The following is a 15,153-nucleotide window of genomic DNA, read 5'->3' as shown; positions in this document are numbered from 1 at the left end:
AAATATCAAAAGCATTTGTTTCTCAATTTTTATCTCAAAATAGGGTTCTTTAAATAAAAAAAAAGCTTGCATAGCAATTTCCACTAAATATATATAACAAAGGCAAAGTTTTAAAACAGAAAATTTATTTTTTATTTTTCTTTCATAAACTTGAATTTATACCACGCTAAACCGTTAGGTTAACAACCATTGATTAATCAATAAGTAACGATCAAAAGACAATTGTTTATTGGATTAGGTTGATTGAACATGATGATTCGGGAATCTGCAATAAACCGTTGGTCACGTGGCGAGTGGCAGGCGTTGATTAAAAAGTCATTTAACTTAAAAATTACAAAATCTATTGATACCTAACTTTATAGATTTGAGGTATTTAATCATAATAATTTCATGTTCGCTGTGATCTTAAAACATCGTTTTAGTGTCCTTAATGCAAAAACTTTCTTCTTAGTGCACTAAGAAGTCTTTTGCGGTATTTCTACACACCGAAATATATGGCCTTATTATTGGTAATATACCATATTAGTGTCACTAATGGCTTAACGTGTTACCAAATTAAAAAGAAGAAATAGGCTCAAAACCGCATTTTTAACTTTAGATTTTTTTTCAATCCCAAAATAGAGAAGAGGTCCGGTATACAGACTTATTAAAAAGTCCAGATGAGAAGTTTAACTTGCTTTTCTATTCCCGGCACTTTTAACTTAACGCATGCAAAAAAAAAATTCAGTACCTGGTTACAGTTGCGCATTGACAAATTATAATCTTTCGATTAAATGATCTTAAATCTATATGGTCTTTATTTTAAAAGTTATAAAATCTAAATGTAAAGTGATCTAAAATGTTCAATATAAATGAGTATTTTCGCTGTGAAATGAATCTAAGGTCGTCTAAAAGTGTATACATGTGTATTTGACCCGACTACTGACTACATAGTAAACTATTCATTATGTACCTATAAGGGGGGTCTGAGCGGGACTCGGGATTGTCGAGGCGTATTTTTTGTAAACGTGACACATGAAAGTCAAATTATGAGGGAGGGTAGGAGGGGTACTGATCCCGAAATCCCCGGGCTTAAAAAACACGAAATCCAGAGGTCCCGAAATTCGAAAAAAGAATTATCGTATCCCGAAATCCAGAGCTTAAAAACACCCGATCCCGCAGTCCCGATAAAGGTCCTATCCTCCCTCAAATTATTGTGCCGTGAAAACGCGAAATGAAGTTTAGCGGGACATGGGAAATTACAAAAATAGCAGAATTGTTCACTTACATAGTGTACGCGGGATGGCATCATGCGAGAATCTAAAAAAATAAGTAGTAACTAAGCGGGATCCGTGAACAGAACCCCCAATGAGACCCCCATTAGTTGTGGCTTATTTTGGTCTTTTTGGTTAGTTTCTTTCCCCTTCATTACTTGGACCGTTTTTGTAAAACAACAGCACTCGAGGTCTGACAGTATTTTACCAAGAAATGCACAAAATATTCAAAAAGAAGGCCTAGAAAATTTAAATATTGGTATGCACACATACTCCCCTATCAGCACAGACAATTATATTTTTGTAAAGGCGCCAAACTCGTTTCTAATATTTATAATAGAACCGAAAAGAAAATGGAAATGGAAATGGGGAATGTATCAAAGTCACAAAGAGATAACAACATGACCAAAGAGCAGATAACAGCCATAGGTCACCGATGGGTCTTCATTGCAACGAGAAAATCCCACAACCTGAGACTGGGGTGGATCTAGTCATATAAAGGAGGGGTTCCTAACCCAGGACAATTTTTTTTTTGGGGGGGGATGTCCAACTACATGTCCCCATTCAAATGCATTGATCGTCCAATAAAGAAAGGGGGTTCCAACATGTCCAACCTTCAGCCCCCCCCCCCCCCCCCTGGGTCCGTGCCTGTGAGGCATGCTTTAGCTTGCCATGCTTGCCATTAAACAAAAATGTATACTAGTTGAGTGATAATGGACGTCATACTTAACTCTTCAATATAAAAAAAAGAAACTAAAATAAAAATCATACAAAGGTCACAAAGGCCATAACTTCTGGCTCCTGAATTAGGAAAAGTGCAAAATGCAGTGAGGATAAAAGCCTTTACTGTAAATTCCTGAAATTACAATTATATAAATCATCTCACATCTTTGTGCATTTCTTGAAATTGGTCATATTAATAAATGCATGCAATATTTTCAGAAAATTTCAATATATAGGCTTTTAAAAGTCAATCTTGTGCATGATTATCAATGATTATACTCGCACAATTAACACATGTGGTTCTCAAAACTCAGAGGTGTCTATGCTATTTATGACAACATTTTAATCAAGTATAAATTTACAAAATATGTTTAGAACTATATGATTTTTAGGTTTTTAAGCATAGATATAGTAGGTCAGGATCTGCGAACTCTCACTGACTGACTGAGCACATGAATTCAACACTAGTTTTTTGGTGATGTTGGTGTTGCTTAGTGTTTTGTTTTGTTTTTCTTTTCTGCATCTTATGTTTTGCCTTGGCATTGTCAGTTTCTCTTTCATTGCCTTTGGTTTTTTTGTTATGTTAAATAACAAGTCACAAGAGAGAAAAAACAAAAAAAATATGTGAAAAAATGGCTTAGTTCAGTATATATTAAGGACAGAGATAACAAATAGCTAAATAAGAAAAAAGAAAAAAGAAAATTCCTTTTCTATGTACAGTCAATTGTCTGATAATCTAGAAGATAGCCTGATTTGGTCTAATTCTCCTGAATTCTAGCAGGTACTTTATTCCAACTTTTTTAATTCAAACAAACCATGTCTTAGATAGTCTTGGAATTAGAATACATTAATCATAAAATTTTCATAATACTTTGGTGAATTATCTATTGATATAATCATGATAATTAAGCTCCTTTTTAATTTTTAGGGATTTTAAATTTTTAATTTAAAGTTAAGGATTTTATTCATAAAAGCGGGGATTTTTCCAGTACGTATACTATTAATAATGCTTTGAGCAATTTTCATGAAACTTGGTGAATTATTTTTGTATAACATAAACATGATAATTTTCCTTTTAATTTAAAAAAAAATCTGATTTATGTCATTGTACTATCATGACTTGGGATTAGGATAGTCTCAAGAATGCTTTCACAAATTTTTATGAAACTTTGGTGAATTGTTTTTATATCTTGACAAACTCCCTTTTTATTGTTATGACCCAAAGTGGAGGGGGCATAATGTTTAACACTTGTCAGAACATTGTCCGTCTGTCCCAAAGTTGTTTTTTGTTCTCTTACAGTACTTTAGTTTGCCTCAACCAAATTCAATTAAACTTTTACAAAAGCTTGTTATCACAATTCTCATATCAAGTTTGAATTTTGGTGATGTCAGTGTTACTGTACTAGAGTATCAGAGTTATGCCCCTTTAGAAATGGGGAAAATATGCTGAATTTTTGGTTTCCTGTTCTCTAAAATTTAGTTTGTCTCAACCAAATGTTATGAAATCAATACACAATGCTTATCATCACAAAATACAGATTAAGTTTGAATTTTGGTAGTGTCTATTTTACTAAATTCTATAGTTATGTTCTTTAAAAATGGAAAAAAAATGTTTCGGCCTTCTAACTTAAGTTTCCCTCAACCAAATTTTATTAAACTTTAAAAAAATACTTTTTATCACAATTTTAATCAGATCAATTTCAAATTTTGGTAGTAAAACTTTTACCGTTCTTCAGTTATGTTCCTTTAAAACTTTGAATGATATGCAAGCTGGAGTATCATTCCCTATTTATCATGTATATTTTTTTATAAGATGCAGAGTTAAGGAACTTTAGTTGTTGCAAAGTTATTTTAAAATTGTCCATTTTCAAAAACTTTGAAAGGTTTTAGAAATTTATTGATTTGTTAAAAAAATCACAGCCTTAAACTTATAGTCACATGAGATATATATCTATAAATGGAGCCAAATTATATACATGTTTTATGTCAATAAATACCACTGTTTGTGCATGTTTTTTTTTTTTTGGAGGGCAGGGGTCTTATTTGCACAGTGCTCATAGTTTTTTAGTCGATCATTAAAATTCATTTAAAGCTTAAAGACCAGCTATAAGGGCAAGAAGCTTATCAAGCACTCATGGTTTAGATTTTTATTAAACACACATTAATATACATAATGTACATTAAACAGAAAAAAATATTGATGCAAGATGTCATTCAACTTTTACTCTTTTATGTATAGGACAAGAACTATAGAAGATACAGAGAAATTATATACAGCAGAAATGATAGGCAATGTAAAATTTGCAGAAGCCAACTAAACCTAAATGGTAAGGCACCTTTTAATTTTAAAAAAGTTATTGAACTTGAAAGATGATTACTAGTATCATGATTACTATAAAAATTAAAAGATGTGGTATATTAAATATGAAAATTATCATGGCTTTGAGAAAGCAATTGTAGGCCTGTTACGACCTTCAATAATGAGAAAATCCATACCCTATACTATAGTCAAAGTAGGCAGCTATAAAAGACCTAAAGATGAAACATTGAAACAATCCAAACTGTAAAACTAATCATGCTAATTGCCTAGTTTATAACAAAATAAATTACAAAAAATAAATATGACCGGTATGAAACAACAACAACAACAACCACTAAATTTTAGTGTCAGACTAAACTGACAAAAGCTACAGGCTCTGAACTTTGGACAGGCACAATAGGAATATGGCAAGGTTATATAAAAATAAGATGTGGTATGATTGCCAATAAGACAACTCTCCACCAGACAACCAATGATGTAAATTTCCTGCAAACAGGGACTTGACTTCTGTAAATCAACTAATTTTTCGTGAATACTTTATTTGGCATTTTATACTTTCTAGTCTACATCACAGTTATTTATTTTTCTCGAGTTCAAGTTTACTTAATGTATTTTAATAAGGAAAGATACACATGAAAAACATTTATTGCTGTTTCTCTCTCCATTTATAACATTTTATTTGTTTATTTTGTGTATTTATAGGTGATCAGACATCTTGGTTTTCATGATCAATAGGTCATTACTGAAGAGGAAACTTAAAGTTGAAATTTATTTACATAGTGCATAATTGGATTAATTTGAAATGGAATGTGTGCTTTCCTGCAAAAAAGAAATAGGAAATTTCAACATTATCACATGATAATGACCATAAACAAAATGGAGTTCTATCATAGATACACAAAAACACTATTGCATAAAAGCAACAACATATCTTAATCAAAAGAAAGGAGAATGCTGAACAAATACTATTTTGTTGTTGAAAAAGGAACACCAGTTTTATCCACTCATTTACATTGCTCCCTCATATCAAATATACAGAAGAAGATCATTGAAGAACAATTTGCAAAAATGATTTCTCTTAGAATTGAAGGGAATTGTTTAGTGAATGGAATAATGTATTCACTGAATTCTTACGTAGTGGATTGAATAACTGTACACAAGCTGAAACAGAAGAAATTGTAATTTAAAATAACACGAAAAGTGTTTATTTTATTATTTAATCTGCAAATATATAAACAAATTCTTTAGAACACCACAAATGGTATGACATTCAAATTGGTTGCTTATTAATGTATCGCATTGAAACAATTACAAAGAAAAAAGAAGCATTTGCTCCAAAAAAAATTATAAATCAAAGTTAAATTTATAAAAAAAGTATAAACAATACCTAGATCTAAACAGTCAGACTGTATTATTTTCAATGTCATTAAAATGTTGAGTCAAACATTTATTAAAGTTTTAAATATCATTTGCATCAATTATACAGTCTTGTTATTATTATATTCATACTGTTTGTATACATGGTGTAGTGAAGAAATGTTCAACAAGTAAAAATAAGGGAAAACATTTCCTTAAGGGAAATTTGATCTTCAGAAATTTCCTTAGAGGAAATTTGAAGAACAATGATTTCCCTAGAGGAAATTTGTTGTCTTGAATTTTCCTCCAAGGAAAAGTGTTTGTCAAAAATTTCCTCACAGGAAAAAGTATTTCCTCCAAGGAAAATTTGAAGCTACAAATTTCCTCACAGGAAAAAGTATTTCCTCCAAGGAAAATTTGAAGCTGCAAATTTCCTCAAAGGAAAAAGAATTTCCTCTAAGGAAAAAGAATTTCCTCTAAGGAAATAGAATTTCCTCAAAGGAAATAATTATGCAGCAAATTCCCTAAGGGAAATCTTTTTCCCTTGAGGAAAAAACAATTTCCCTTGAGGAAAAATCTTTTTCCTTCAGGGAAATTTGATTTCCCTTGAGGAAAAGTACTTTTCCTCTGAGGAAATTGTTGAAAAAAGGGGCATAACTTTTTCAACAGTGGTGCTAGATCCAAAAAATTTTAGGACAAATATCAGGGAACCAATACCAACCAAGTTATCAACTTTGTTTTGACTTAACTCCAAAAATTAAGGTGACAACTTTTGCACTCAGCGGAATTGCAAACTTGTCCCGGAGACTGTTATATGTTTGCGTCTTTTCGGAAGTGCAGAAAAAAATTGATCTTGAAATTTTGGCGGAGTGTTCTTGAAACAGTATTTGATTGATTGCAAAAGATAACAATATGGGTCCATGTGCTTGTTTTTTCAATAAAAGACATATACCTTAATTTTTTACGACGTCTGTCAGTAAGGCGCTAAATTACGTTATATAAAGTTTTAATCGCACCAACGTCGTGTAATCATTCCCGCCGTACACGACTATGCTGTCAAGTATATGAAGGTGTTTTCCAAAGCGTTGATACTTATCATAAAAATTCATAAGATGGTTATTCGTAAAATCGCTAAACATTTGAGCTAAACATGATGCTAAACATTTACGAAACGGAATTTAGACAGGAACCTTTCCATAATAAAAAAAAGGATATAAAAAAGGATCCTGGACAGCATATTACTTTGTCAGATGTACGGCAAAACAGAAAAATCTGATAGAAGTATACAGGTGCAACTCCGTCCGACATTAGTTTTAAATTGCTTCATGTACCGAAAGAGGATAGCCAACATTATTGCAAAGGCCCTAACATGGCAAAATGTGAACCAACTATAAATTAAGTGAGGTGATACCATTAATTAACAACCGTATAACCCTTAACAACGACAAAACCTGTCAGTTTTAAAAGGCCCGACGTACTTGGATTTCTTTTCTTTTTACATTCAAAAGATAATCATCTTTCAAATTTAGATTATAGGGAGTACTTCTTGTTCTATAGTTTGGGCTGTTTTGTGCAATTTCATGTCATAATCGCCTCAGTCGACTAAAAATGAAGTTGAAATATAACATTTCATAGGAAGTACAGCAGCTAGTATTAAAGCATAATATTCAAGGATGTCTTTATCAATAGATAAGTTGCATTACCTTTCATACGGCGTAACTGTATGAATATTGGCGTACTTGTTTGTCTAGAAGTAGAGCTATATTGAAAACACTTTATTTGTTCTTCTGTCCGATCGTCTAACTATAATTATGATATTTTTCTCAGAAACAACGCTACTGCATGACTTCATTTTTGCTCATCAGCTTAACAACGACAAGTTTTAACGTGTGTACACTTTTTGATCTGTCTGTCTGTCTGTAATTAGTGTACATTTGTCGATATTTCAATTTATATCTCTCAATAAATTAAACTATGCATTTTTTTTTATGTACCAAGGCAAGTCCAGATTAGGATTTATTTATAATTTTATATACAAATAGGGGTGTTGTACGACCTTGTTCACCCATGAGGGTCTCGCATATGCAGTCGGTTTTGTTATTTTATTGATTGTCTGTTAAATTCGGCCGTACAATAACAATTCATCATTCAGTTTGCAGTCTGCCCAATGCTATACAAGAAGAAAAAATAAAGACACAAACTATTTTGATTCTGATTATCTTTCAATTCAAGATAGTATTATTGACTTCATTATCAATGAATGAAAATAAATGTTCTCGTCATGAAAAAAATTGCACAGCTGTACCCTACGCCGTAGTAATGACTTTTGTGTATGGATTTTAAATCGTCCAACACTAGACCCGATTCGGCCACCCTACGAGCCATATATTTTGTTAAAATTTTCTTATTAATTACGGGTTCATACGTTTTCTCATTTCTTTTAGTTTCATTAAAATAACATGTTGATATCATCAATGTTCAATTAAATATTTGCCGCTGGACGTTAAGCAGCTATTAATAGATATAGGAAGATGTGGTATGAGTGGCAATGAGACAACTATCAATCCAGGTAACCATTTATAAAAGTAAACCATTATAGGTAAAGGTACGGCCTTCAACACGGATCCTTGGCTCACACCAAACAGCAAGCTATAAAGGGCCCTAAAATTACTAGTGTAAAATCATTCAAACGGGAAACCCAACGATCCAATCTATATAAAATCTATACTCATAATTAGCTATTGCAGCTTTTGTCATGTTTGTGCCGATGTAAAAAAAAAGCAGGTCTTTTTGTTCCGTAATGTGTCTTATTTGTTAAAATGTTATTCAGCATGTTACAGTTTAAGCAACGAATAGTAGGATAGCTCCGAAATCCTTGCAATTTTTCTTTCTCTTAGATTCCGTTTGGCCGTACAGTTTTGGCAGATCAGTGCTTTCACCAGACTAAAAAGCTCCACAATTCTTCTTCCGTCCTTCCATGTTATACTGTCAGAACTCTCTTCTGTGTCTTTTACCTTTTCTTCAATTCGTCATGCAAAGTTGTATTTGATTTATTTTTGTTCATCTCCAGTATTTCCTTTGATCTCACTGCTCTTCGGCGGATTTCGCCATCTTTCAGAAACGACAGAGCCGCTTTTTTAGCAGGTACTTTTTTGAAATTCGCGCAACCTGATTATGACGTCAGTGAATATTCCGCGAAAATATGACTTCATTTAAAGCGACGTCGCGAAATGTTAACGTTCTTATTAGAAACCTCGCGAAATTACAACGTTCTGTTACCAACGTCGCGAAAACAACACGAAAAGTTTTGAAAACATTCTTATCTGCCCCTTCTACTGTATCGTATTCCCTTAAGCCAATCGACGTCCCCGAAAAAGCAAAGTTTCCGTTTCTGTTTCGGTCTGAAATTACATCGCATACTAAGAAGTTAAACGTTATTAGAGTTATTTTTTCATAATGCTTGTAGTTTAAACGTGTGATTGGTTTGCTTGCCTTGTTTTTATACATGTTTGCGTTAGCATTATAATTAAGAGTAAGCAAACATTCATACAAACAAAGCAAAACCAACTAAAACTAAACTGGAAAAAAACACCATGTGACTATTTGAAATAGACAGGTATGTGAATTACTGGTAAACATCTCGAAACAAACACTCTTTGTAACTAAAACTTGATTAAACTACAAATAGAACATAGTTGGATGGCTCTTACACTAAAAACGACCGTGCATTTTGTGATTTGTTGTTGTTAAAAATACATATTGCGAACAAGAAACCCGCAAACATATTTTTATAGACATTTACTTAAAGATCTAACCTCAGAATTTCGGGGCTTAACGATTCATTCTCTTTGTAGTTTGTTTAATTTCTTTAGTTTCGTTTGGTGTTCACTCATGTACTATTCATTGTGCAAACCCTATTAATAAGCAAATAAGGCGAGGCAAGATGAATGTGCAAACCATCAAACCATTATATTTGCCAAGCATGTGTTTTACTGGCTAGGCTAAGTAATATTTCTCCCATAACCGCTGTGGATTACATGTTCAACTTTTTCAAATGTAAATAGAACACCCTAGCTTAAAATCTATTTTCTGCATTTATAGCAAACCCCAAACATAATTTGAATTTTCCTTAGAGTTCGGCATTTTTGTTATTTTGCTGTTTATCTATAGAGGAACTCCCAAGTCTAGCATTAAAGCGGCATACACGATGCTTGCAATCTCAATCCCTTGTTTGATTATTGCGACTTTAGTAACTTAAAAATAATTATGTATGAACTTGAGATGACTTTTTTTCTTAGTCGTTTTACCCTTAACATTATTTGATGCCACAATTGAAGAAACAAACGTGTCAGAAAAGTGTCATGTGCAAGTTCCAAACAGGCTTCACCAGATCTTTGGTAACATAAAAATAATTCAACACGAACCTATCGAACTTAGCTCAATACTAACCAATACAAATTCCATGCTCTGAAGATCGTCCTATAATCTGCATTGACTGGCGTTAAAGATAGACCAAAGATTCAAACGGACATTTAAACTTATAAGTCTAATCGAAGAATTATGCCAAAGTACAGACGAAAAGTGAAAAGGAAACAAAAAACAGCACTATACAATCACAGCATAGAAAAACAAGCAACGAGCAACACGACACCCATAAAGAATTTAGATTTTTAACGCTTACGTCGTTATAATCCATATAAGCACGAGGCAAAAAGAGCACGAATCGCTCCCCTGGTTAATATATGCAATTGTTTTCCTTTCATTGCAATCAGTAATATTGTTTTTCGTCAAACATCTTATCAGCGGTTATTAGACAATTTTTGTCAAGTTGCCTTATTGGAGATCTTATTTTGCTGAACACGTTTGATCTTACAATTTTCTATATTTTATTAAAGTTTCAGCAAATAAATAAAAAGTAAAATATATCTGACATGTCTGACAAGGACAAAAAGTCATATTAGAAATCAAGTGACGATCCGCCCATATCATGCATATTGATTTCTCCTAAATCACATTGTGTTCAAAATTTAACTTTGGAAAGTTTTGCTTTATCAACTAAATGTATAATTTGCTTATCCTAATCATTAAGATCATAACTTAAAGTCTTTGAAATTAAAGGTGAAAAAGACATTTCAAGGGTACATACAAACTTCAAAATGGGTAGTCCATTTTTTCAGAAATTTTTAAAGGTAAAGCATATAAGTCAGCCTGTCATTGATATTGACATATTTATAAATTAACTGTTATTTTTTTTTTAGAATTTTTGAAAAACTAAGGCTTGTCTACCTCAGGAATAGATTACCTTAAATGTATTTTGCAAAATTTTTAGGATTTTTTTTATAAAAACTAGGTCCAATCCAGCATTTGTTACATAAGAAACGCTGTACAATGTCAGGAATCTGACAATTATTATCTAGTCGTTTGTTGTGTGTGAGTTTTCGATTTTTCCATTTATTAGGGACTCTCCATTGTGAATTTTCTTCGGAGTTCAGTATTTTTGTGATTTTACTTTTTAGGTTACCCTTTTATGAACCATTCTCATTTTACCAACACATTACCGGTAATAAATCACCAGTATATGTACAATGTAAAACATACAGTTATTCCTTTATAGATAAAAAAGATAAAATAACACAAATTAATAAGAGTAGTTATCACTTGTGTTTTCATGTATGTTTGTGCATTTGTATGTTTCATTCGTTTAATTCATCAATCAAGATTAGTCCTCAGTGGTATTGTTCCAAGTATGTACCATATATGTTACATATATACAGATATCTTTTTGTCGGCAGAACCTCAAGTGTTGTTTTTCAAATCTGCTTATTGATTCATGACCAAATATATATAAGATCCATATGTACCCAAAAAGAAGATGTAAATTTTTTTATAAATTATATAATCACTGATTAAACCATCTAGCGTTTGAAAACTGTAAAACACAAAATACTAGCTGAACGTATTACATTTTTAAAATACAAAAAAGAAATAACAACATACGACACATTTTACTAGCAATTGTGTTTCCAACTATGTGTTTTTGTATATATGTATCTTTTATTCTCAATTTCATTCAATACTGCATTAAGATATAATATTGAAGTGGTTTAATTACTAGATACGTTATACAAATACGCTTTCTCATAATTATTTGCAACTAATAACTGATTAGTTTCCTTTCTAAAGTTAATTGAACATGGGGAATCTAAACCATCTCTTTTAGTTAAGAGTTCTCTATGTGTTTTTCCATCAGGGGAGATAACCACGACATTATTTGATCCACATCCTCCAACATACACGTTACCAGCATTGTCAGCTGATATTCCTAATGGATTCTTTAAAATGTTTTCATTTTTGAATGTCCATTGTTTCGCTCCTTGCAGATCGCAGCATACTACTGTATGATACTTATAACTGGAATAATAAAGTTTGTGTCCAGATATAGTTATGTTGATTTGTGTGTCCATGTTCTCAGTAGTTATATCACGTGTTGATTCGTCAGTAAGATCCATGGCTCGAATTGATTTGTTGAGTAGGTGATACAACAGTGTATTATTTGTCACTGCTATGCCAGTGGTTTGTCCACCAGGTGAAAAAGTTTTCTTTACTCTTCGTCCCTTTAAATCAATTAGTGTTATTTGTTTGCCTTGGGTATTCCAACGGGATGATATTGCTAAAGTGTTATTTTCATTGTTGTACGCTATACCATATGCTGCTGTTACATTCAAAACAAAGTCAACCGTCCCGTCTTGTTTAACTACAGTAACTTTGTCTAAACCAGGATAGGTGAATACAAATCTACTATCAGGCAATATGCAACATCCTCTAACAGAAGATGATTTGGTATTTATAGTCTGTTCTAGCTTGACTTGTATATTCTCAATGGGCATGATTGGTGATACTTTAGGTACTATCAACTGAGCTTGCTGTTGCTTTTTCTTCACAATGTTCACTGAGCTATTAGAGATGTCAATAAATACTTTTCCAAACTCAAGCACACTGTTTGCAAGGTCAGTAAGTGATGTATTAATGTTAAACTTGATCTCCACACGATTAAGAACATTACTTTCAGTAATTGAATCAATAAACTGACAATTTTCATCAACATCACTTTCAATCTGTTTCAGAGCTAGGAAAGTCTGTAGATCTGATGCGTGTTGTTTTATGTTTGCTATATTCTTTTGGTGCTCGGCAACTTTACTTTCATGCTTATCTAAAGCTTTCATTAACTGATTGATTTTTTTATTTTCTCTTTTTTCGATCTCATACAATTCTAATATGAAGTCCTCTTGTAGTTTATCGAGATGCCGATTGATGTTTAATCGAACTTGTTGAACATCACGTTCGATCTGTTTTCTTTGTTCGGACAATGTTTTCAGATTGTTGTTTTTATCTTGACGGATCCGTTTGATATTTTCCGCAACTTCATTAACTGATTCATGAATTTCCAGAAAAGCGTTTGATGTCTTTGTGTTTTTGACAACATCATCTAGATTTGATATATTTTGACATTTTGTGTGCCTTTCAACGATGCACTTACTGCAACACGCGCATTCATGTTCATTACAGTAAATCTCGAAACAAACACTCTTTGTAACTAAAACTTGATTAAACTACAAATAGAACATAGTTGGATGGCTCTTACACTAAAAACGACCGTGCATTTTGTGATTTGTTGTTGTTAAAAATACATATTGCGAACAAGAAACCCGCAAACATATTTTTATAGACATTTACTTAAAGATCTAACCTCAGAATTTCGGGGCTTAACGATTCATTCTCTTTGTAGTTTGTTTAATTTCTTTAGTTTCGTTTGGTGTTCACTCTTGTACTATTCATTGTGCAAACCCTATTAATAAGCAAATAAGGCGAGGCAAGATGAATGTGCAAACCATCAAACCATTATATTTGCCAAGCATGTGTTTTACTGGCTAGGCTAAGTAATATTTCTCCCATAACCGCTGTGGATTACATGTTCAACTTTTTCAAATGTAAATAGAACACCCTAGCTTAAAATCTATTTTTCTGCATTTATAGCAAACCCCAAACATAATTTGAATTTTCCTTAGAGTTCGGCATTTTTGTTATTTTGCTGTTTATCTATAGAGGAACTCCCAAGTCTAGCATTAAAGCGGCATACACGATGCTTGCAATCTCAATCCCTTGTTTGATTATTGCGACTTTAGTAACTTAAAAATAATTATGTATGAACTTGAGATGACTTTTTTTCTTAGCCGTTTTACCCTTAACATTATTTGAAGCCACAATTGAAGAAACAAACGTGTCAGAAAAGTGTCATGTGCAAGTTCCAAACAGGCTTCACCAGAACTTTGGTAACATAAAAATAATTCAACACGAACCTATCGAACTTAGCTCAATACTAACCAATACAAATTCCATGCTCTGAAGATCGTCCTATAATCTGCATTGACTGGCGTTAAAGATAGACCAAAGATTCAAACGGACATTTAAACTTATAAGTCTAATCGAAGAATTATGCCAAAGTACAGACGAAAAGTGAAAAGGAAACAAAAAACAGCACTATACAATCACAGCATAGAAAAACAAGCAACGAGCAACACGACACCCATAAATAATTTAGATTTTTAACGCTTACGTCGTTATAATCCATATAAGCACGAGGCAAAAAGAGCACGAATCGCTCCCCTGGTTAATATATGCAATTGTTTTCCTTTCATTGCAATCAGTAATATTGTTTTTCGTCAAACATCTTATCAGCGGTTATTAGACAATTTTTGTCAAGTTGCCTTATTGGAGATCTTATTTTGCTGAACACGTTTGATCTTACAATTTTCTATATTTTATTAAAGTTTCAGCAAATAAATAAAAAGTAAAATATATCTGACATGTCTGACAAGGACAAAAAGTCATATTAGAAATCAAGTGACGATCCGCCCATATCATGCATATTGATTTCTCCTAAATCACATTGTGTTCAAAATTTAACTTTGGAAAGTTTTGCTTTATCAACTAAATGTATAATTTGCTTATCCTAATCATTAAGATCATAACTTAAAGTCTTTGAAATTAAAGGTGAAAAAGACATTTCAAGGGTACATACAAACTTCAAAATGGGTAGTCCATTTTTTCAGAAATTTTTAAAGGTAAAGCATATAAGTCAGCCTGTCATTGATATTGACATATTTATAAATTAACTGTTATTTTTTTTTTAGAATTTTTGAAAAACTAAGGCTTGTCTACCTCAGGAATAGATTACATTAAATGTATTTTGCAAAATTTTTAGGATTTTTTATAAAAACTAGGTCCAATCCAGCATTTGTTACATAAGAAACGCTGTACAATGTCAGGAATATGACAATTATTATCTAGTCGTTTGTTGTGTGTGAGTTTTCGATTTTTCCATTTATTAGGGACTCTCCATTGTGAATTTTCTTCGGAGTTCAGTATTTTTGTGATTTTACTTTTTAGGTTACCCTTTTATGAACCATTCTCATTTTACCAACACATTACCGGTAATAAATC

General features: G+C 32.2%; 1 protein-coding gene and 1 long non-coding RNA gene across 2 annotated transcripts; one reads left to right on the top strand and one right to left on the bottom strand.

Moving 5' to 3' along the window:
* Positions 1-1,409: 1,409 nt before the first annotated feature.
* LOC139481699 (uncharacterized) lies at positions 1,410-5,582 on the top strand. Its single transcript, XR_011654665.1, has 3 exons — positions 1,410-1,512; positions 4,216-4,303; positions 4,999-5,582. It is a non-coding gene; the product is annotated as an uncharacterized lncRNA (long non-coding RNA).
* Positions 5,583-11,756: 6,174 nt separating this feature from the next.
* LOC139483179 (uncharacterized) lies at positions 11,757-12,875 on the bottom strand. The gene has a single exon (XM_071267215.1). It carries the CDS (start codon positions 12,873-12,875, stop codon positions 11,757-11,759), a length of 1,119 nt encoding a protein of 372 aa, XP_071123316.1.
* Positions 12,876-15,153: the final 2,278 nt, after the last annotated feature.

This window comes from Mytilus edulis, chromosome 7 (genome assembly GCF_963676685.1).
Source record: "Mytilus edulis chromosome 7, xbMytEdul2.2, whole genome shotgun sequence".
Classification (NCBI taxonomy): Eukaryota; Metazoa; Mollusca; class Bivalvia; order Mytilida; family Mytilidae; genus Mytilus; species Mytilus edulis.
The sequence above is the reverse complement of the archived record's forward strand: the minus strand, read 5'-3'. Positions and strand labels throughout refer to the sequence as shown.